This window comes from Bufo gargarizans, chromosome 6, assembly GCF_014858855.1.
Source record: "Bufo gargarizans isolate SCDJY-AF-19 chromosome 6, ASM1485885v1, whole genome shotgun sequence".
NCBI classification, from domain to species: domain Eukaryota; kingdom Metazoa; phylum Chordata; class Amphibia; order Anura; family Bufonidae; genus Bufo; species Bufo gargarizans.
This window is the reverse complement of record NC_058085.1, coordinates 7,540,857-7,564,764: the sequence shown is the minus strand read 5'-3', so window position 1 is coordinate 7,564,764 and position 23,908 is coordinate 7,540,857. Positions and strand designations below refer to the sequence as shown.

General features: G+C 42.6%; 1 protein-coding gene across 1 annotated transcript; it reads right to left on the bottom strand.

Annotated features, from left to right (window-relative positions):
* Window positions 1-261: 261 nt before the first annotated feature.
* Window positions 262-23,908, bottom strand: LOC122940031 (oocyte zinc finger protein XlCOF6-like). Its single transcript, XM_044296334.1, has 7 exons — window positions 22,865-23,908; window positions 20,918-21,060; window positions 20,642-20,788; window positions 20,436-20,559; window positions 20,262-20,356; window positions 8,450-8,552; window positions 262-3,418 (listed from the first exon to the last, which is right to left on the bottom strand). Exons 2-7 carry the CDS (start codon window positions 20,993-20,995, stop codon window positions 1,488-1,490), a joined length of 2,478 nt encoding a protein of 825 aa, XP_044152269.1. The 5' UTR covers window positions 20,996-21,060; window positions 22,865-23,908; the 3' UTR covers window positions 262-1,487.

The following is a 23,908-nucleotide window of genomic DNA, read 5'->3' as shown; positions in this document are numbered from 1 at the left end:
GCGTCATCATATATGTATATGGCTATGTAAGATTATTTTCCTAGCATACAGAACTATAGTGATGAGATGGATGGACTGGACACTTATGAGCCTGACTCTGGCTTTATATGTTCAATACAATTATCACTTATAAAAGGATTACTTTAAAAAAGAGAATGTGTGGTAATGATCCATGGTGGCTTCACAGGTTGTTAGGCAAAATGTTAACAACTAAAGAATAAAGAACAAAAAGCTCAAACAGATATACATTATAAAAGAAAATGTTTATTAGTGATTTGTAACAAGTTTTAAGACTCAAGAACAAAGGACAGAACGTTTCCCCATCTGCTTAATACAAGGGTTTACCTAAAGAAAATGATATTTACGGGCTGCGGACAACCTTTTACCAACGAAAGGCAATATACAGAAAGTAATCATGCTCCTATATACCTTTTAAAATCCAACCATTGGTGGAGCCTGTATTTTGTCGCACTAGAGGATATACCATTATCTGAGTATAATTCATCATTAATGGTATTGTTTTCCCCAAGAAGACTTACAAGGAAAATAGTATGTTCAAACATCGAAAAACTGACCTGATCCGTAGCTGTCGTATTCCTGGAGGATCGTGGATGAACATACTAACTGTCCTGTTACAGAGGAAGACAATCCGCTGGCTGTAGCGTCCACAAAATAATTGTCTAAAAAAGGCTAGGGCTGTTTGACACAAGTGAGTTTTCTATCAGGATGCGATGCGAGTAGAGAACGACTGAATCTTGACCTATTCTGGTATTTTCCACGCAGATTCCAGTGTGGAAAAACCGCAGAGTAGAACAGTACCAGCATAGTTTATGAGATTACACAAATCTTGTGTACACTTTGCAGACTTTTTCCAAATTCACATGTCAATTATGTTTGCGGTTTTAGCTGGTGCCCTTATGCAGACATTTTGGCAGAGGCCAGTTGTAAACTTGTTTTGTTTCATTAATACAAAAGTATGTTCCAAACATTAACTCACCACTAATTCACTACTTAAATATATGGCACAGTTATATACATTAATATTGCACTCACAGGGTTAATATATAGGTATGTAATCTAAATTCTGTGTTGTTGTTTTTTTTTTATAAAAGAAGGTATTTCTGGTATTTACATATTTTTTAACTATCATCTAGTGTTGAAAATTGCTTCCCCCTATTCTTGTATTTGATGTGATTTACCATGTGTGTACTATTCTATATTTTAGTTTCTACTTAATGTATTGACAGTAAAGAAATGAAATGTATGAGTTTTTTTATGCTTAATAAGATTTGATCGCTGGACAAAACATTTCCCACATGCTGAACATGAATACGGCTTCTCTCCTGTGTGAACTCTCTGATGTGTAACAAGATATGATTTATGTCCAAAATGTTTCCCACATTATGAGCATATGGCTTCTCGCCTGTGTGAGTTCTTTGATGTATGACAAGGTATGATTTATTTATAAAGCATTTCCCACATTCTGATCATGAAAATGGCTTCTCGCCTGTGTGAGTTCTTTGATGTGTAACCAGGGCATATTTTTTAGCAAAACATTTACCACATTCTGAACATGAATATGGCTTCTCCCCAGTGTGGATTCTCTCATGTTTAACAAGATCTGATTTCTGTCTAAAACATTTCCCACATTCGGAACACAGATATGGCTTCTCCTGTGTATGAGTTCTGTAATGTGAGACCAGAGTTTGTTTAACAGCAAAACATTTCCCACATTCTGAACATGAAAATGGCATCTCCCCTTTGTGGATTTTCTGATGTGTAACAAGAGTTGATTTATGGTAAAAACATTTCCCACATTCTGAACATGAAAATAGTTCCCCCCCTGTGTGAATTCTTTGATGTATGACCAGAGTTGTTTTTAAAGCAAAACATTTTCCACATTCTGAACAAGAGAAAGGCTTCTCTCCTGTATGAGTTCTTTGGTGTCTGACCAGACTTTGTTTTCCAGCAAAACATTTCCCACATTCTGAACATGAAAATGGCTTTTCACCTGTGTGAATCCTTTGATGTATTACAAGGTATGATTTATCTGTAAAGCATTTCCCACATTCTGAGCATGAAAATAGGTTCCTCCCTGTGTGACTTTGTTGATGTTTAAAAAGATATGATTTATGTGCAAAACATTTTCCACATTCTGAACATGAAAATGGTTTCCCTCCTGTGTGAGTTTTTTGATGCGTAACCAATATTTGTTTTTCAGCAAAACATTTGCCACATTCTGAACATGAAAATGGCTTCTCCCCTCTGTGGATTCTCTCATGTTTAGCAAGTTCGGATTTCTGCCTAAAACATTTCCCACATTGTGAACATGAAAATGGCTTCTCCGGTGTATGAGTTCTTTCATGTGAGACCAGATTTTGTTTAACAGCAAAACATTTTCCACATTCTGAACATGAATATGGCTTCTCACCTGTGTGGATTCTCTTATGTATAACAAGAGCTGATTTATGGTTAAAACATTTCCCACATTCTGAACATGAAAATAGTTTCTCCTCTGTGTGAGTTCTTTGATGTGTGACCAAAGTTTGTTTTATAGTAAAACACTTGCCACACTGTGAACATGAATACGGCTTCTCCCCTGTGTGAATTCTCTGATGTCTAACAAGATCTTTTTTTGCAGCAAAACATTTGCCACATTCTGAACATAAATGTGGTTTCTCCCCTGTGTGAATTTTCTGATGTCTAACAAGATCTTTTTTTACAGGAAAACATTTCCCACAATCTGAGCATGAAAATGGCTTCTCCCCTGTGTGACTTAGCTGATGTTTAAAAAGATTTGATCTATCTGCAAAACATTTCCCACATTCTGAACATGAAAATGGCTTCTCCCCTGTGTGAGTTCTTTGATGTCTGACCAGATTTCGTTTCACAGCAAAACATTTGCCACATTGTGAACATGAAAATAGATTCTCCCCGGTATGAATTCTCTGATGTGTAACAAGTTCCGATTCATATCTAAAATATCTCCCACATTCTAAACATGAAAATGGCTTCTCCCCTGTGTGAGTAATTTGATGTCTAACCAGATTTTGTTTTACTGAAAAACATTTCCCACATTCTGAACATGAATATGGCTTCTCCCCTGTGTGAATTCTCTGATGGCTATCAAGATCTCTTTTTGCAGCAAAACATTTCCCACATTTTAAACATGAAAATGGCTTCTCCCTTATGTGAGTTGTCTGATGTTCAGCTTTTTTGTGACTTTTATTTTGTGTTACAATCTGTGATGAAAACTGGACCTGTTTAAAAGGATCAGATGATACATTTCCATTGTAAATGAATGAGTATATCTCTTGGATGTTGGCATGCTCCTCATATGTATCTTCTGTGAAAACACGATCATATACTTCAAAATCTGAAGATATCAGATGTTCGTCTGAGTTCCTGGTATAGTCATCTGGAAAGAATACAATACATTTTATAATTGATGAATAATATAATGGTAAAATTCTACTGATATTTTATAACATTTACATATAAAGAAAAACTCCATACAAATCACGTCATGGAGCAAAATTCTAATTGACTTAAAAACCCCTCAATTGATTAAAACAATAATAGCCAAACAGATCAAATCTAACAGTAGATTTCAGACCAAGGGCCAGCAGATCTCGATGTTAGGTCACCAGGGTGTTTTCTTACCATTTTCCACTTGTTGAAGTGAAGATCTTTAAAGGTTCATGTTTCAGCACCCCAAAATTAAAGGGGTTATTTAATAATTAAAACGGAAATAAGGTAACAACATATGGAAAAAAAAAATCTCAGCTGTTGTGTCTCCCACCACTCTAGCAGTGGCGTAGGGATCGCCATAGCAACCATAGCAGTGGCTATGGGGCCCTACGCCACTGGGGGCCCGTCCGGACCGCATAATTATTTATTTATTTTATTTTTCCTCCGGCTCCGCCTCCTAGAGTCCTAGTAACTAGAGGGAGGACTCAGGAGGCAGACTCAGGCGGTGGAGGAGGCGGGGCCGGGCCGGAGGAGGGGGTACCTGTTGTGAAGAGTGGAGGGACTAGGGATAGGGGCAACGTGGCCATGCCCTGCCGCTCCGTGTAGATGCTAGAGCTAGATCCTTCTAAGCTACAGGACCTTTGATGATGTCATGACCATGTGACCAGTCATGTGGGTGGGAGGAGCCAGGCTGTGGGCTGATAGTGCCTTTATGATCCTCATCCGCTCCTGACTTTGGCTTGAACATATGAGGTTAGCACCCCAGGACTTAGAATTCCGGGTACTTAGAGGTTAATGCCTGTAAGGACTGTATGGCCTCATTCACAAACAAGATGTACAGCGTATAGCATAGCTGTGTGTGTCTGCCTACCCAGAGCAGCTGTGTGTGGGGTGCATGCAGCAGTGCTGAGGTTGCTTCATGTGTATAATGCAGCAAAGATAGGTGTATAGTGTGAATCTAGCATAGAAGTGTGTGTGGTGTATGTAGCAGAGCTGTATGCGACAGGAATGTATAATGTGCACAGCTGTGTATGTAAAATGTGCAACACAGTGATATGTAATGTGCCACCCAAAGCTGTGTGTGTGTGTGTGTGTTGTGTATGTAAAATGTGCAAAAACCCTGATGCTCTCAAAAAGAGCAAGCAATATAAAACATTGTAGTTTGATACCTTTTACCCCTTAGGCCCCTTTCACACGGGCGAGATTTCCGTGCGGGTGCGATGCGTGAGTTGAACGCATTGCACCCGCACTGAATCCTGACCCATTCATTTCTATGGGGCTGTTCACATGAGCGGTGATTTTCACGCAACACTTATGCGTTGCGTGAAAATCGCAGCATGTTCTATATTCTGCGTTTTTCACGTAACGCAGGTCCCATAGAAATGAATGGGGTTGCGTGAAAATCGCAAGCATCCGCAAGCAAGTGCGGATGCGGTGCGATTTTCACGCATGGGTTCTAGGTGACAGTCTATTCACTGTATTATTTTCCCTTATAACATGGTTATAAGGGAAAATAATAGCATTCTGAATACAGAATGCTTAGTATAATAGCGCTGGAAGGGTTAAAAAAATAATAAAAACGTTAACTCACCTTATCCCCATGATCGCCTAGTTCCCGGTCGGTCTCTTCTTTAGCTGTGACTAAAGGACCTGTGGTGACGTCAGATCACATGCTCCATCACCATGGTGATGGACCATGTGATTGGAGCATGTGATCTGACATCACCAAAGGTCATTCAGCCCAAGCCCACAGCTAAAGAAGAGACCGACCGGGAACTACACGATCATGGGGATAAGGTGAGTTAACGTTTTTATTATTTTTTTAACCCCTCCAGCACTATTATACTAAGCATTCTGTATTCAGAATGCTATTATTTTCCCTTATAACCATGTTATAAGGGAAAATAATAGAATCTACAGAACAACAATCCCAAGCCCGAACTTCTTTGAAGAAGTTCGGGTTTGGGTACCAAACATGCGCGATTTTTCTCACGCGAGTGCAAAACGCATGACAATGTTTTGCACTCGCGCGGAAAAATCGCGGGTGTTTCCGCAACGCACCCGCACATTTTTCCGCAACGCCCGTGTGAAACCAGCCTTAGGCTACTTTCACACTAGCGTTCGTCGGTCCGCTCGTGAGCTCCGTTTGAAGGAGCTCACGAGCGGACCCGAACGCCTCCGTCCAGCCCTGATGCAGTCTGAATGGAGCGGATCCGCTCAGACTGCATCAGTCTGGCGGCGTTCAGCCTCCGCTCCGCTCGCCTCTGCACGGACAGGCGGACAGCTGAACGCTGCTTGCAGCGTTCGGGTGTCCGCCTGGCCGTGCGGAGGCGTGCGGATCCGTCCAGACTTACAATGTAAGGCTACTTTCACACTAGCGTTCGGCTGTCCGCTCGTGAGCTCCGTTTGAAGGGGCTCACGAGCGGACACGAACGCTTCCGTCCAGCCCTGATGCAGTCTGAATGGATGCGGATCCGCTCAGACTGCATCAGTCTGGCGGCGTTCAGCCTCCGCTCCGCTCGCCTCCGCACGGACAGGCGGACAGCTGAACGCTGCTTGCAGCGTTCGGGTGTCCGCCTGGCCGTGCGGAGGCGTGCGGATCCGTCCAGACTTACAATGTAAGTCAATGGGGACGGATCCGTTTGAAGATGCCACAATATGGCTCAATCTTCAGGCGGATCCGTCCCCTATTGACTTTACATTGAAAGTCTGGACGGATCCGTCCGAGGCTATTTTCACACTTAGCTTTTATATGCCAAAATAATGCAGACGGATCCGTTCTGAACGGAGCCTCCGTCTGCATTATTATGATCGGATCCGTTCAGAACGGATCCGATCGAACGCTAGTGTGAAAGTAGCCTCAGTCAATGGGAACGGATCCGCTTGAAGATGCCACAATATGGCTCAATCTTCAAGCGGATCCGTCCCCCATTGACTTTACATTGAAAGTCTGAACGGATCCGCTCAGGCATCTTGCGCACTTAGAAATTTTTCTAAGTTATTAATGCAGACGGATCCGTACTGAACGGAGCCTCCGTCTGCATTAATATGATCGGATCCGATCAAGCGCTAGTGTGAAAGTAGCCTTAAAGACCGGGCCCATTTTCATTTTTACATTAGCCATAACCTTTTTATTTTTCCATTCACATAGTCAAATGAGGGCTTTTTGTGTGGGACAAGATGCATTTTTTAAATGTCTTGTATCAGAAAGCAGGGAAAAAATAAATTCTTTGTGGGCTAAAAAAAAACAAAAAAAAACAAAAAAAAAAACAAACACACAATTCCGCCAAGGTTTTTGAGGTTTTGACATCACGGCGTTCACTAAAAATGACGTCTTTATTCTGCGGCTCAATACGATACAAAACTTGTATAGTTTTTATTTGGTTTAATTACTTAAAAAAATTACTTTTCTATATTTCGGTCTATGTGAGGGCTTGTTTTTGTGTAACGATCAGTAGTTTTCTTGGGGGGGAGGGGGCCCCATACAAAAATTTGCTGTGGGGCCCAGTCACTTCTAGTTACGCCCCAGCACTCTAGTATAATTTTTATTTATTTATATGGCTGCAGTGATGATGTGACGTTCTGGGCTTTCTGGCAGAATTGCTGCGTCCATGTAAACAAAGACTGACAGGGATATAGCGATGAAATGTACACATTGCTGTGCATGCCAGTGACATGCACAGTGATGTGTATGGCATGTGACTATTGTAGCCAATCACTATTTTCAGCATTAGACTGCTGATGACATTGACATCCCAGCGGCAGTTTTTAAACAAGCAGCGTCAGTAGGGAACAGACCAGAGCCTCGGATTATAGTGCTGAAGAAAGAGGTGAGTGCAACATGTATCCACAATGCATATGTGCCAAATACTAGATCCAACCCCCCTTCCCCAAACATCCTTACATTTCAAGCCCTAGCATTAAATACATATTTGAACGGACATTAGATTCAGAACTACCAAACATATAGGAGAATACAACACTATGGGGGAGATGTATGAAACTGGTGTAAAGTAGAACTGGCTTTTTGCCAGTAGCAACCAATAAGATTCCACCTTTCATTTTCCAAAGGAACTGTCAAAAATGAAAGATGGAACCCGATTGGGTGCTATGGGCAACTAAGCCAGTTCTACACCAGTTTGATAAATCTCCCCCAATGTGCCTATTATCACTGACGCCTCTATATACCAGTGACATCTCCCCTGATGAAGACTTTCTCTTTAGTCACTTCTATTTGACCCAGACTGTCTCAGTGAAGGCTTTTAACCACATCTCATCTCAGTAGAGTTCTCCACACAGACATCAGGTCCTCGCTTTTCCTTCCTTGTCCCTCTCCTGGTACCCTAACAGTGTCATCCTCCAATACTGTGCCCACTGTGTTCCCCAATGCCCTAAAATACTATACTGCAGAAATAATAGTGCTATACACATAGACCACCATAGTAACGATGCTCCCCAAAGTCCTACTAATAGTAATAATTCTCTACTAGAGTGCCTTCATTAGAATTAGTGCCCCCAATAGTGATAATGCTCCTCAAAAGTACCCCTGTGAGCAGTAGTGCCCTGCAGCTCAATATATTGGTAAAAAAAAACCTCATTACCTGCATTTACCGTGAGATGTAAAATGATCATTCTGACCAAAATAATCTAGTATCACAAGCCTCAAAAAAATCACACTTTTTTTTTTTCACGGACCCAGGAAAAAAGGTCACCTCATATTACAGACTGTCCTGGATGGATGGCAACTCTGCCTTACAGCCTACAAAGAATCTTCTCTTATTTGGATCTCCATGTTATGTATTTTTAGCACACAGCAACTTGATATGAGCGTGTGAAGCATGTGTTATCACCTAAAACGCTATCACACGTTCATCTATATTTTGTAGTATTTGGGGTAAATATACAGCTGAAAGACTGTATGCAGTGAATGAGTAGAATCTGTGAGTCTTTTCTGCTTTACTTACTGCTTACTACTCACCTGGGCAGTTATCTGTAGGCATGTCCTCTATGCTCTGCTCATCATCCCTCTCATATTTCTCAGTAACATATATAATGTTCAGATCTTTACTTGGATTCAGACCCTGTGAAACAAATATTGTAGAAGTCATCAAGTGGTTGGATAAGTCGTGTGGAAGGTTTTATATGACCAGAAAAGATCAGTAATTAGAATAAAGACCAAAATTGACCAGACAGCAGGACTTATCTGACCCAAATATCTGCATGTCTCCTGTATAAATCCAATATAAGTGCTTCTTTATTCCACTTAGAAGATTACAAGACAGGGTGCACCTGTTAGTTCTTGTTGGACACCCCGATATATATATATATATATATATAGGGGTTGCTAGACCTTCCTAATACCACTGACAGCTCAGGCCGATGTAGAACCTGACTATGATGTAGGGAAGAGTACTATGGCACTGAGAGTTTTGTCAGAACACTGTTTAGGAAAGGCCAGGTGAAGTGATGAAAGGCCAGAGTTTAATACTGGTGTTAGTGTGTGAGGTTAGACCACGTGAGGTGCCTGAGGAGCTACTCAGAGTGTGTGAGTGTAGTAGGCCTGAGCAAAGCCACTATGGAGTGCATCAGTGGGCTAGAGAAAGGGAAGCCTGAGTACAGTGGTGCAGCGTGTTCCAGCAAAGCTGCCATAAGACTGCCAGTTGGCCAAAGGACCAACACCAGAGGGTCACAAGGGCCTGAGCGGTGCCTCACAAACAGACCTGAGTGATGGCCCTGATCAAGATAGCAAAAAATGGCGAGAGAGAATCTGTTACAGTTTGGGAGCAATTGTTGGGTCAGATTGGGCTGTGAAAGTGTGACCAGCACGTTGTGAGAGACTGGCTGCCCTAAGGCCTAGTGAAAGTCTTGTTCATCCAAGTCCTGCAGAGTTGGCTGTTGTGCTCAAGAGAGACAATGATAAGCCCAATGATAGAGAGAAATCCTGCCACCTTTGTAAAGTGAAGGTTCACATGTTGTCCTGTGTACTGCAAGGTGAAGATGCTGCTGTAACTGCCGACGTCACAATTTAAGTATTTGAACAGTTCTCCCACTTAGAAATCATGGAGGGGTCTGAAATTCACATTGTAGGTGCATTCCCACTCTGAGAGACAAAAAAAATATATCTGGAAATCACATTGTATGATTTTTAAAGAATTTATTTGTCTTGCACGGCTGAACAAAATTATTTGAACACCTGAGAAAATCAGTGTTAATATTTGGTACAGAAGCCTTTGTTTGCAATTACAGAGGTCAAACGTTTCCTGTAGTTCTTGACCAGGTTTGCACACAATGCAACAGGGATTTTGGCCCACTCCTCCACACAGATCTCCTCTAGATCTGTCAGGTTTCGGGGCTGTCGCTGAGCAACACGGAGTTTCAGCTCCCTCCAAAGATGCTCTATTGGATTTAGGTCTGGAGACTGGCTAGGCCACTCCAGAACCTTGATATTCTTCTTATGGAGCCACTCCTTGGTTATCCTGGCTGTGTGCTTGGGGTCGTTGTCATGTTGGAAGACCCAGCCACGACCCATCTTCAATGCTCTGACTGAGGGAAGAAGGTTGTTGATCAAAATCTCACAATACATGGCCCCATTCATCCTCTCCTTAATACAGTGCAGTCGTCCTGTCTCCTTCGCAGATAAGCACCCCAAAGCATGATGTTACCACTGCCATGCTTTACAGTAGGGATGGTGTTCTTGGGATGCAACCCATTTTTCTTTTTCCTCCAAACACGACGAGTGAAGTTTAGACCAAAAAGTTCTACTTTGGTCTCATCTGACCACATCACTTTCTCCCATGCCTCCTCTGGATCATCCAGATGGTCATTGGCAAACTTCAGATGGGCCTGGACATGTGATGACTTGAGCAGGGGAACCTTCCGTACAATGCATGATTTGAAACCATGACGGCGTAGTGTTCTACCAACAGCGATCTTTGAAACTGTGGACCCAGCTCTCTTCATGCCATTGACCAGCTCCTCCCTTGCAGTTCTGGGCTGCTTCCTCACCTTTCTTATCATCAGTGATACCCCTCGAGGTGAGATCTTGCATGGAGCCCCAGTCCGAGGGAGACTGACAGTCATCTTTAGCCTCTTCCATTTTCTAACAATTGCTCCAACAGTTGATCTTTTTTCACAAAGCTGCTTTGCAATTGCCCCATAGCCCTTTCCAGCTTTGTGGAGGTCCACAATTTTGTCTCTGGTGTCTTTTGACAGCTCTTTGGTTTTTCCCATGGTAGTAGTTGGCGTCTGACTGACTGTGGTTTGAACAGGTGTCTTTAAAGAGCTCAGACAGGTGCTACTAAGTTAGATTAATGAGTGTAATAGAGGTGGACTTTTTAAAGGCACAGTAACAGGTCTATGAGAGCCAGAATTCTTGGTGTTTCTCAGGTGTTCAAATACTTATGTTCAGTAGTGCAAGACAAATAAATTCTTCAAAAATAATACAATGTGATTTCCTGATTTATTTATTTTTATTCTGTCTTTTAGAATGGGAATGCAACTACAATGTAAATTTCAGACCCCTCCATGATTTCCAAGTGGGAGAACTTGCAAAATTGCACGGTGTTCAAATACTTCTGTTCCTCACTGTATATGTTTTAGTTGATGTATCATTTATGGTTATGAAATGGTTCTTTTAATGTAGCGTACATTTTCCATCAAGCCTCTACAAAGACAAAATGAGCGAGATGACATCACACTACACCTCCTCTGTCCAGATTCTTAACTAAGCAAGTTGTAACAGCAGCTGCTGTGCGCCACTGTTCCACTGCTTACCCCACGGCCCCGGGCGCCCTGTTCAGCGGTGATCTACTGCCAGTGTTTCCTTTCAGCCCTGGCAACAGCATGCTTGCTGCTTGTTTTCTGTAGCATTTCCTAAGGGCCGGCATGCGTCACTTTCTGTGTTTTATGGGTTGGATCATATGACCTCGCCAACCAATCCTAGCCCTCCTGCACATATATAAGTGGCTCAGCCCCATTCCCAGATGCCTCAGCGTCAAGGTCCTTGTGTCCTGCTTAGGTTCCTGATATCTGCTTGTGTTCCTGACTTGTACTTGTATTCCTGGACTCTGCTACCTGTTTGATCCCTGCCTGCTTGCTTTGAATCTCCTGTTGCCGACCCGTATTGCCTGACTTGTACCTGTGCCGCCTGCCCTGACCTATTGCCTGTCTGACTTCACCTTTGCCTCATCCTTCGGTCCTGCACTGTTGCTCCTGGTTACGACTCAGCCTGCTGACAACGCCTGCCTACTGACAACGCCTATAGCTCTGGTACCTTTCTCAGGTACCTTCTGGACCAGCTGCCTTGTGTGCCTATCCTCCTCAAGAGGTAACGACCTGGTGTTCCCCTCGGGAAAGTCTATTCCCATCAGGGGTACTGTGAAGATCGAGGGGCTCACTTAGACAACACCCGTAGAGGAGGTAGGACACGTGGCACGGTGGGTTCACACCCGCTGGTTCGTGACAGTACATTGAGGCCATGGACCCTGCTGGTCACCCCAAGCCTGTCGTTCAGGAATTGTTACATGAAGTGAGGTGTCAGAGCGAACGTCAGGGTGTCATGATGCATTTCATGCAAAATGTTGCTGCTTGTTTGGATGCCATCTACTGCAGGGTTGCCAGTCGCTGCTACCCCTGCAATACCCACACTTTTAAAAGTTATTGCTAAAAGATATGGGTTTATCTATGGGTAAAATACTAGCTTCTCCAGATTTGCCTGTCTGAAGGGAACAATGTTTGTTTCATGGCTAAACCATGACAAGATAAGAATTTATATCCTTAAGACACATCTGGTGTGTGGTGTCTATTCATATATAAGTATTATGTATATTCACACCTGCATTTATTTAGCTTTTTAGTATGAACATATCAATAATTCAATATTGCAATATTGATATATATTATAACCAAGTATTAAGGTATACTTTATGTCGGGTGTATCTCACTGAATGGATATAGTCTTAGAAGGTATATAAAACACTAAGGTTTTCTACAAATAGAAGTTTCTCAAAAGAGATAATGTTATTTCAGGCGGCGTTACTCAATAGTTTGGACAGTTAGATATACAAACCCACGCTGCAAGTGTAAGGCCCATTATATTTCTTATCAAGCCTATAAATTCAGAAGTCTGGGAGAATCATGATGGTCCCAGTAAGTCTGGAAAGATTATTTGAGAGTGTCAAAGAAATATCCCTCCTCTTTGATATACGTTGAGAAAGGTTAAAGGGCACATAATAAATTAAAGGCACATTTTCTAAATTTTCACTTAAAAATATGTTGTACAACAGTGCCATCTGGAGGCAGATGGACAATATTATATTATTTTACCATTTGTTTTATACCATCCCAAGGGTTAATATGACATCATTATGTTATTAGCATACAAATACACCCACCTTACCTGATTGGAAATCCCTAATCCAGAAGGGGATGAGTCTTAGATAAGGTGGGGGATAATTACTTGTGTGCAGGGCATCAGGGCTCACAATCAAAACCAAAAGAAAAACTCAAAAAGAAAACTCCCCACAAAAAAAATATACCAAAATAAACTTGGATTATTTTTTTGACTACTAGGAAAGTTCTTGAGAACTGGTCCCATCTGAAACTCTGTCTACCTCTGACTCGGTCACGTGTACTGTATTTATTGCTCATGACATTAATAAAATATTTCTCTCGGTATATAGCCAAAAGTCCCCATACTGTGGGAATATATAGTGTTAGGCGCCTCCATAATGCTGATTATTCTCTTAGCAAAGATGCGTATTGCTAATGGAAGATCTGACATTATTTGAAAAGAGGACTAAACCTTGGAAAGTTATATTCCGTAGTCCGATTGCCGAGCTGAATATTTTATCATATATTTTTGATTGGTCATAGGGAAACAGAGTCAAGGGATAACATTTAATTTTCCTATATTAATCCGTGTTTTATTGTTATAGCCTGCTTGGTAAACAGAAGATCCTGGTATCTCCTGGTATATAAATCATTGGTCTGCTTGTTAAAAGTATAGCATTGACGTTTTGTGATAGATAAATGTAAGTTGTACTGTACTGGTTAGATAGGGGTGTGTTAACACCAACGTGTGGCGTATTTGGGGTATTATTTTACACCTTTATTGTTTGTCTTTGCAATCATATTGATTTTATATTCTTGATTTGTATCGTGTATAATAAATTATATATATATTTTTGCATAGACAATTGTCCCTTTGTTTCACTGCTTGCACAAATCAAATTAAGATACTCAATAAAAGAACTTAGAGGCGATTATGTCCGCCTGAAGGATCATATAATTTATATATTATTTTTTTTTATTATTTTTTTTTTATCCTCTCTTTTATATGAAGATTCTTTTGATATAGAAGATATTCGACAATGTGCATGATTGTGTGTCTGCCTGCACCGTCTGTGCTCAGAATAAAGTATCCAGGACCAAACCACCCGGGCTGTTGTTACCTCTTCCTGTTCCTGATGCCCCATGGCAACACATTGCCATGGACTTTGTTACAGATCTGCCCTCTTTTGCCGGATGTACCGCTTTCTGGGTGGTCGTGGACCTGTTCTCCAAGATGGCGCACTTCATTCCTTTGGCTGGACTGCCTTGGGCTTCTGAACTTTCTAATGTAACAGCGGCTGCTGTATGCCGCTGTTCTCCCATTTATCGCCGCGGTCCAGGGAGCCGCGCTCAGTGGTGACCTGTTGTCACGGACGGTGTACAGGAAACAAGGCAAAGCAACATGTATAAATGACTCGCTGGATCCAAAAGCTAAGGAACCAAGGGAGACCCCTGCAGAAGACCTGGCACTTTCCCTGGCTGCTCAGCCTATGCAAAGATCCTAATGGTGGAGGTTTGCATATCCACGAACCTTGACTATAAAGCCCTGAGCACCCTACAATAGTGAGGGGACACGACCACCGGCTCCCTACACAAGATACGGAGGGAGTCAGGGTCACCTGGGATCCAGCAAACAGAAAATAACAGATAAAGGTACAACACTTAGCTTTGAAGCAAACAGGAGAACAGAGTCAGCATGCACACACACTCCAGGAAGTAGTATAAGCCGCCCAGAAAAGCCTTCTGGGGAGGAATTTAAAGGGAAGCAATTAGTCCAACACATGACAGCTGAGAGAGGCTAACGAGAGGAGGAGCTGAATACCACAACACAGAAACTCAAGGAGGAGGTTCTGAAAGGCCTCTGTCAGAGCTTCTCAGCTGTCTGGTTGTGACACCTGTGGTCGGTGTTTCCCATTTCACCGCTGCGGTCCTGGGCTCTGTTTCTGTAGGTGGTATTGCTTTTTAGGATTCCACTCCACAGCTTCCACTCAGCCCTGGACACAGCATCAGTTAGGCTGGTTTCATGTTACAATGCTCTAAGGGAGGAGCACATCACTCCCTGGGCTGTGTGGTTAGGTCAGGTGACCTCGCTGACTAAACTTGGCTCTCCTGCAGGTATTTAAGTGGCTCAATCCCTCTTCCCAGATGCCTCAAGGTCAAGGTCCTTGAGTTTGCTGGTTCCTGATACTCTCGTGTGCACCTGATTTATACTTTGTTCATGGACTCTGCTTTTCGTCTGCTCCCTGGCTGCTTGCCTTGTCTCTCCTGTTGCCTGACCTGTACCTGTCCATCTGACCTGATCTTTTTTCTGTCTGACTACGCCTCTGCATCATCCTTCGGTACTGCACTGTTGATCCTGGTAATGACCTCGCCTGATTGACTACACGTGTACTTCTGGTACCCACCCAGGTATCTCCTGTTCTGCCTGGACCAGCTGCCACTGACTCGAGGATTGCTCTGGAGTAGCCCCTGGCAACTACCCTAACGGCTCAAGTCTATCCTCACCATCTGAGGCTCTAGTGAAAAACAGGTAGTTGCTTAGATACACCCCTCCAGAGTATAGCCAGTCAGTGGTACAGTGGGTTCACACCCGCTGATCCATGACAGTACACTGAGGTCACGTACCCCGCTGGTCATTCCAAGCCTGTCATTGAGGAGTCATTACATAAAGTGAGGCGCCAGAGCGAACGTTAGCATGTCATGATGCAGTTCATGCAAAATGTTGCTGCTTGTCTGGATGCTATCTCTTCTCCAGCTACTGCATGGTCGCCAGTTGCTGCTACTCATGCAATTCCTACACCGGGGAATCCAGATTTGTGTGCCACTGGTGTGCAACTACCGCTGCCATCACGCTATGGTGGAGATCTAAAAACGTGGATTCCTGAACCAGTGCCTGATCCACTTTGAGTTGCATGGGCAGAAGTTTTCCACTAAGCTGTCCAAGGTTGCCTTCATTGTGTCCCTGCTGTCTGATGAGGCACTTGCGTGGGAAAATCCTATTTGGGAACATGGAGGTCCAAAAACCACTAATCTGCAGTCTTTCCTGGCTACCTTCCGGCTCGTCTTTGAAGACTGTATCAGCTCTGCTGTGTCTACGACAGGGTTCCTTGTCTGAGGGTCAGTACGCCATCCAGTTTCGTATGCTGGCTGCCGAACTGGCATGAAACAATGAGGCTCAGCTGGCGGTGTTTTGGGAGGGCCTTTCTGGCCGGATTAAAAATGAACTAGCTGGTCGCGACCGTCCTCTGAATGACCTGATCACCTTGGCTACAAAGATAGATATGCGCTTCAAGGAACGCATGCACCAGAAGGCGACCTCAGTTGGCTCCATCCTTCGAGGCCGCTCCTTCCTCTAGTGTCCATCCCACCTGAAGATCGCATGCAAATAGAGCGCCTTTGATTGACCAGGAACGTTTACGCTGCAAAGCAGAAAACTTGCGTTTGTAGGTGGCAATGCCCACTTTGTGGGAAGTTGGGAAATGCTAATGTCTATGATCTGTTGGAGAGGTGGTCCTAGACAAAGAGAAATCCTCTTCGAAACTTTCTGTTCCGGTGACTCTCTCGCACAAAGACACGGTGGTTGGAACCAAAGATCTCAAATTTGGACTCAACAGACCAAAGCACAGATTTCCACTGGTCTAATGTCCATTCCTTGTGTTCTTTAGCCCAAACAAGTCTCTTCTGCTTGTTGCCTGTCCTTAGCAGTGGTTTCCTAGCAGATATTCTACCATGAAGACCTGATTCACACAGTCTCCTCTTAACAGTTGTTCTAGAGATGTGTCTGCTGCTAGAACTCTGTGTGGCATTGACCTGGTCTCTAATCTCTAATCTGAGCTGCTATTAACCTGCGATTTCTGAGGCTGGTGACTCGGATGAACTTATCCTCCGCAGCAGAGGTGACTCTTGGTCTTCCTTTCCTGGGGTGGTCCGCATGTGAGCCAGTTTCTTTGTAGCGCTTAAAGGTTTTTGTGACTGCACTTGGGGACACTTTTAAAGTTTTCCCAATTTTTCGGACTGACTGACCTTCATTTCTTAAAGTAATGATGGCCACTCGTTTTTCTTTACTTAGCTGCTTTTTTCTTGCCATAATACAACTTCTAACAGTCTATTCAGTAGGACTATCAGCTGTGTATCCACCTGACTTCTCCACAACACAACTGATGGTCCCAACCCCATTTATAAAGCAAGGAATCCCACTTATTAAACCTGACAGGGCACACCTGTGAAGTGAAAACCATTTCAGGTGACTACCTCTTGAAGCTCATCAAGAGAATGCCAAGAGTGTGCAAAGCAGTAATCAAAGCAAAAGGTGGCTACTTTGAAGAACCTAGAATATGACATATTTTCAGTTGTTTCACTTTTTTGTTATGTATATAACTCCACATGTGTTAATTCATAGTTTTGATGCCTTCAGTGTGAATCTACAATTTTCATAGTCATGAAAATAAAGAAAACTCTTTCAATGAGAAGGTGTGTCCAAACTTTTGGTCTGTACTGTATATTCCGTCTGCATGGTTTACCGGGGCATATTGTTTCTGATCGGGGAGTCCAGTTTACCTCCAAGCTCTGAAGAGCTCTTTGCCGACTGCTAGAAGTTGACCTGGACTTCTCCTCCGGTTATCACCCCCAAACCAATGGGCAGGTAGAACGGGTCAATCAGATATTGGAGAATTACCTTTGGCATTTTGTTTGAGCTCAACACGACAACTGGGTACAATTGTTATCTTAGGAAGAGTTCGCCTACAATAACCATACTAGTGAGTCTACTGGGTGATCTCCTTTCTTTGTCGTTTTTGGATAGCATCCTCGTACTCCTCTCCCTTTTCCTATATCTTCTGGGGTACCAGTGGCGGATTCCTCTTTTAGGGATTTTTTGAAGATCTGGCAGGATACCAAGATTTGCATCGCTAAAGCAGTGACGCGCATGAAGACGAATGCGGACAGGAAAAGAAGAAAACCGCCTCAGTTCTCGCCGGGAGATAAGGTATGGCTCTCCTCCAGAAACATCCGTTTAAGGTTTCCTAGTTTCACATTTGCCCCTAGGTTCCTGGGACCCTTCGTAGTTGTAAAGAAGATCAATGAAGTGACCTTTAAATTACGGCTAACTCTCTCTCTTAGTGTCCCCAATGACTTCCATGTATCCTTGCTCAAACCGGTAGTACTTAACCGCTTCTCTACAGCTCCGTCTACGGCGACTCCGGTGTCTGAAGACTCGTAAGAGACATTCAAGGACATCTTAGACTTCAGGAAACGTAAGAGAGGTCTTTGGAGCCGGAGAATATTCATGCTCCGTTACTGATAAAAATATTCTTGTCCCGTCGTGGTCTCAAGAAAAGGGGACGTTGGGGGGATACTGTAACAGAGGCTGCTGTACGCCGCTGTTCCCCCGCTTATCGCTGCGGTCCAGGGAGCCGCACTCAGTGTTGACCTGTGGTCGGATTCGGACAGAATTACTTACGTTCTTTTGAACAACAATAATGCTGATGTGGCCTTCAGTGAAAATGAGTTTGACAAACAGTTAAGGCAAATTTAGACGGGCAGAAGCTCGTTCCTGGCAATCTTCCCGTCTAAATGGCAGCCAAGTGTAAGTTCGCCTTTAGTGTAAATTAGAAGACTTCTATAACTCTGAAGGTAATCAGGGACTCATCTTCTAAACCTTTGCTCTCCCAGTTTATTGGATAATGTAGAGATGATATCTTCAGTAGCATGTTATGTTTAAGGGAAATACAGAAGACAAGGAGGAGGTAGTTGGTGGGGAGGGAGCTCTCAAGAAGGATCTGATAAATGATGCTGTAATCTTGTAGTTCACAGGATGTCAGCCACAAAGGAGAGACTGATCTGTCTGACAGGACAGCAAGCCTCGGACTGGTGGTCAGACCGGAGATCACATGACCAGGTATCCATAATCAAGAGGTTCAAAATGTATGGCTGTATCTCAGCATCAAGAAAATTGTTGACGAGTTAGCATTATATGTGCCGATGAAAATAATCCTATATAGCTTTTCCAATAATCAACTGCCAATATTATATTATACTGTATGCAAGCAAGAAGGGTGACTTGTATCTAGATGTTACATAGTTGATACGGTTGCAAAAAGACATACCGTAAGTCCATCAAGTTCAACCTAGGGATAGGTGGGGACGCGAATCCCAGAAGGAAGCGAGACTCAGATTTCTATACATTTTCATAAGCATTAAAGAGGACCTTTCACCAGAATAGAACTTCTAAACTAACTATACAGGCATGTAGAGCGGCGCCCAGGGACCCCCCTGCACTTACTGTTATACCTGGGCGCCGCTCCGTTCTCCCGTTATTGCCTCCGGTATCTTCATAGTTAGGCTCCACCCAGGGGAACCTGCCGTCGGCTCATTCTCCCATGCTGTAGCGCTGGCCAATCGCAGCGCTCAGCTCATAGCCTGAGAGAGAAAAAAGCCTCTCAGGCTATGAGCTGAGCGCTGTGATTGGCCAGCGCTGCAGCATGGGAGAAGGAGGCGCCGGCAGGTTCCCCTGGGTGGAGCCTAACTATGAAGATACCGGAGACAATAACGGGAGAACGGAGCGGCACCCAGGTATAACAGTAAGTGCAGGGGGGTCCCTGAGCGCCGCTCTACATGCCTGCATGGTTGCTGCTGTGGGTAGTTAGGTAAGACAAAGAAGGATGTGTAGTATGGGGCACAAAGATGTTAAATATTTGTGATTGACAGTAACACAGATTGCAGACGTTAGCCCTAGGTCTCTGCTGTGTGAAATAGCAAAAACCTGGTGGCTATCGCGCTTGCTCCTTTCCAGCGTTCCGCCATCTTTACAGATGCAATGGCACTGGTTGGCAATGGGTTAAAAAAAATGTACCCATTATAAAGAACCTGGACTGGAACTATGTTGGCGAGCTGGTGTCTTGGGACCATACTGTAATGTACACTATTGTGTAATAGGCACACTGCATGGTTGCTGCTGTGGGTAGTTAGGTAAGACAAAGAAGGATGTGTAGTATGGGGCACAAAGAACAATGAATGGGCATAGTAGCATCCTTTTTCAGTGAATGGTGAAATCTTATGTGAAATTCCCAGGTGGGGCAGGCTATAGGAGGGAGTAGTCTGCTAGAAACCTATAGATGCATTGTAGAACAAGAAAAAGCTGACAATCTGGGCACAACTCCATGTTGGCTGACCAATTGTAGCATCAGGTGTTTTCCAGCCAAGGACTGATCAGAAAATTGTGCAATAGGTGTACAGAAGTTCACAGAGAAGCTCATCTTAAAAGTCTCCATAGGCAGAAGATTGTGAGAAGAACTAGACAACATGTAATGTCTATGGTCAGCTGTAATCCTGCCATCTCCTCCTTTCTCATTATACAAGGATAACACATATAATACTGGTGGATACAACAAGACTGAATACAAGATCTTCACAACCATCTACAGATCATAGGGAACATTTCACGAAACCTTATCTACATCTACCTTATAATCCTGATAAACATTGTGATGTTCTTCTGAACCATCCTGTGGAAGAAGAGGACTGGGACATCTCTCAGGTGTTAATATCTCTTCCTTAACTGTAGGAAACACATCCAGTGAATTTATTCCTTACATACAATTAATGAGAGGACGTGTGTATTAAGTCATGTCTATTACCTGGTAATATGAGGGGCCAGTGATCCTCCATCGTGACGTCCTTGTAAAGATTTTTGTGTTCTTCTAAATACTCCCACTCCTCCATTGATAAATAGATGGTGACGTCCTGACACCTTATAGGAACCTGACAACACAATGATAAAGTCACCACCCAGATCCCTTCATAGTGTTCCTGTATAATGTCCCAGTATTCCCTGCAGTGTCACCTCTCCAGTCAGCAGCTCAATCATCTTGTTGGTGAGTTCTAGGATCTTCTCTCTATTGATTTCCTCAAGTATCAGGGTTCTTCCCCGTCCTTCAGACACAGGGGCCTGACAGCGCTCACTAGAGGTCTTCTTCACTACTGTGTAGTCCTGGTTATGGAGAGACACAGTAATAAATATCACTCCATACATCTCCAGAGTCCCTTACCTCTCCAGTCATGGCCACCTGTTAGTTGCATAGATAAGATGATGTAATGTGACATCATCAGAATCTCTCACCTCTCCAGTAAGCAGGAAGAGGATCTCTAGGGCGAGATTGATTATACTCTCCGCCATCTTGTCCCTGTTCCTATCCATTCTTGACTGGTCAATCTTACTGTATATAGAAGATATCCACTGAGTGGATCCTATATTGTAGGAACCTGAATGGAAAGGAGATAAGATGATGTAAAATCATACAAAATCCCATGTAAAAAAGAATTACTGGAGATAATAAGAGGAAACATCGGAGGAGATAATAAAGTGTAGATGTTGTGTGCTCTCCTTTTAGGTGAAACAGGAGTTGAATATTTTGTCAAGGCAGTTCCTCCATGTCTATTGTCAAATCTGTGTCATATCCTACTGGAGCGATACACAAACATTATAGTCAATCACAGCAGTGATGTTTGTATAAAAGAGTAATCTGGTAGATCACTTCTGAAATCTGGAGAGACCTCAGAAGTCCTGTCAGTATTGACAGAAATACAGATCATACTGGAACTATTCAACAATACAGAGAAGGTGAAATAACAGCCTTCATACAATAGATGCTCCATACATCCCCATATTCCTGGGTAGTTTTAGGCCTCTTTGCTGTAACAGAACAATGGTTATTTATCTGGGTTTTGTTGCTTCTCATGTTCTCTGAAGAGCTATATCTTCTCAGTAAGACCATAAAGGGTTTTTTGGGATAAACAGAATGATGGCATACCCTTCGAATAGGCCTTAAGTATCAGACTGCTGAGAACCTGACTTTTTGGGGGTTCTACTGTTGGGGTACCACATGTTGTCTTTAAATGCAAAATGGCACCAAAAAAGCATTCCAGCAAACTCTGTCCTACAAAAACCATATGGCGCTCCTTCCCTTCTGAGCACTGCAGTGCACTCATACAGCAGTTTCCAACCACATATGGGGTGTTTCTGTAAACTACAGAATCAGGGTAATAAATACTGAGGTTTTTTTTTTTTGCTGTTAACCCTTGTACTGTTACAGGAAAAAAGATTTTTTTAAATGTCACCTCCAATTTGGTAAAATTCTACACCTAAAGGGCTAACCAAGTTTTTAAATTCAGTTTTGAATAATTTGAGGGGTGTAGATTCTAAAATGAGGTGGTTTCTATTATGTACCATATGCCCCTCAAAGTGACTAAAAAAGTCGGTATTGCACATTTTCTTGAACATTTGAAAAATTGCTTCTAAAACTCTCCCTTGTAACATCCAAAAAATAAAATTACATTTACAAAATAATGTCAACATAAAGAAGACATATGTTACTCATTATTTTATGAGGTATCAATATCTGTCTTAAAAGTAGAGAAATTCAAATTTAGTGAAATGTGAATTTTTCCATATTTTCTGTCAATTTTTTTATTTTTATAAATAAAGGTAAAACATATTGACTCAAATTTATTTTAGAATCACTTAGATAAGTAAAAGCATTTTATAGTACCACACATAAATTAGCACATGTCCGATTTACAAAATTAGGCTCTGTTCTGAAGGTGAAAACTGTCTGTGTCATGAAAGGGTTAAAAACACAGCAAGTAACCTAATCTACCAGGTTCTTCTGCTTCAGAACGGCCCAATGAAACCTGTTGCAAGCTTATGAGATGGAAATTTAAAACTGATATTATTCATAGATAACACAAACCCTTTCTCCAGATCAATTTGGGGATCTGACTGTAGATGCCTTCTCTCACTCCTCTTCATCTCAACAGCAAGTGTTCTCCAAATTCTTGAAAACTTTTGTATAAATGTCTTGGATATTTTTCTATTTCTACAAACATCCAAAAATTAAGAAACTAGAGGTTGAGCAGAGATCCACAGAGGAATGCTCAAGTTTGAATGGGGATTTACGGGAAAACTTGGACATGTGGTTATCCTGGGCAAACTCTGCTAAAGGTAACTACTCAAACCAATTATCCCGAGTGACATTTACATATGAATATTGAGATATTGCTCAAGTACCTGGCTGATTCTCTTTGTCTGACTGTTGCTCTGTGCATAGTAACCAGAAGGAAAATGTAGGGCATTATGCAAGGCTTTACATTATACTTTCCAGAACTTGGGAGACAAATTGCACTCCTCGATCCAAGACTTTTGCAGGGAGAACATGGAGCTGGAAAATCTCCTTAAGAAAGGTTTGAGATACCGAAGGATCAGAAAGTAATGCAGACATCAGGACAAACTGGCTAATTTTTCAGAAATAATCCACCAGTATCCAGAACCTCAGGGGAATTTCTGTATTGGCCAGGATGTGGTTATACTCAGAGATATGCAGCAGCCTTAGGAAAGAAAACTCTGATTCTTCTCTGCTGGACAATATGTGAGAAGAAGACGGTCCAGCTTTCATTCCATGGATTTAGCTTTCGAGTAGACTGGACTGTTCGAGATTCACATGAATTCAAAAGAGTCCCTGGAAAGTCTGCTCCTTCTAAGAGGTGTCACCATTTCTCCAAGGCAAGTTTCATCGCCAGTAGCTCACAAACTGCAATGAAGTAGTTTTTCTAGTCAGCAGAATTTTTATGGGAAAAGAAGTCGAATGGAAGAGAGTAAATTTTTGGTGTTTGCAAAGAAAGTAGGGGAACTGAAGAGACATCGATCACCAGAAAAAATAGATCCAATCCAGATGATATAGAACTAGAGAAGAATAAAAGCAGGGCGAAGGGTTGCAGTACAGAATCTGGCCAGTCTCATAAATTCACTACTTACCTCTGGGTCATGGAAAAACAGCAGGTAAATTACAGAAACCAAATGGCATCCGTGGGTAGGTCACTGCAAGTGGTTAGAGGGATCCCTCAGTAGTCAGTATAAATTACACACTTCTGCTTTTATTTTAGCTGAAATTAGAGCCTAAAAAATTACCATAATATTATATCCAGTGAATGAGTAGAGTCCGCGAGTCTTCTCTACTTTACTTTGGTTACTACTCACCTGTAGTGTTGGGTGCGAATATTTGAATAGCGAATATTAATCGCGAATATCGGCACTTTGAGAATTTGCAAATATTTA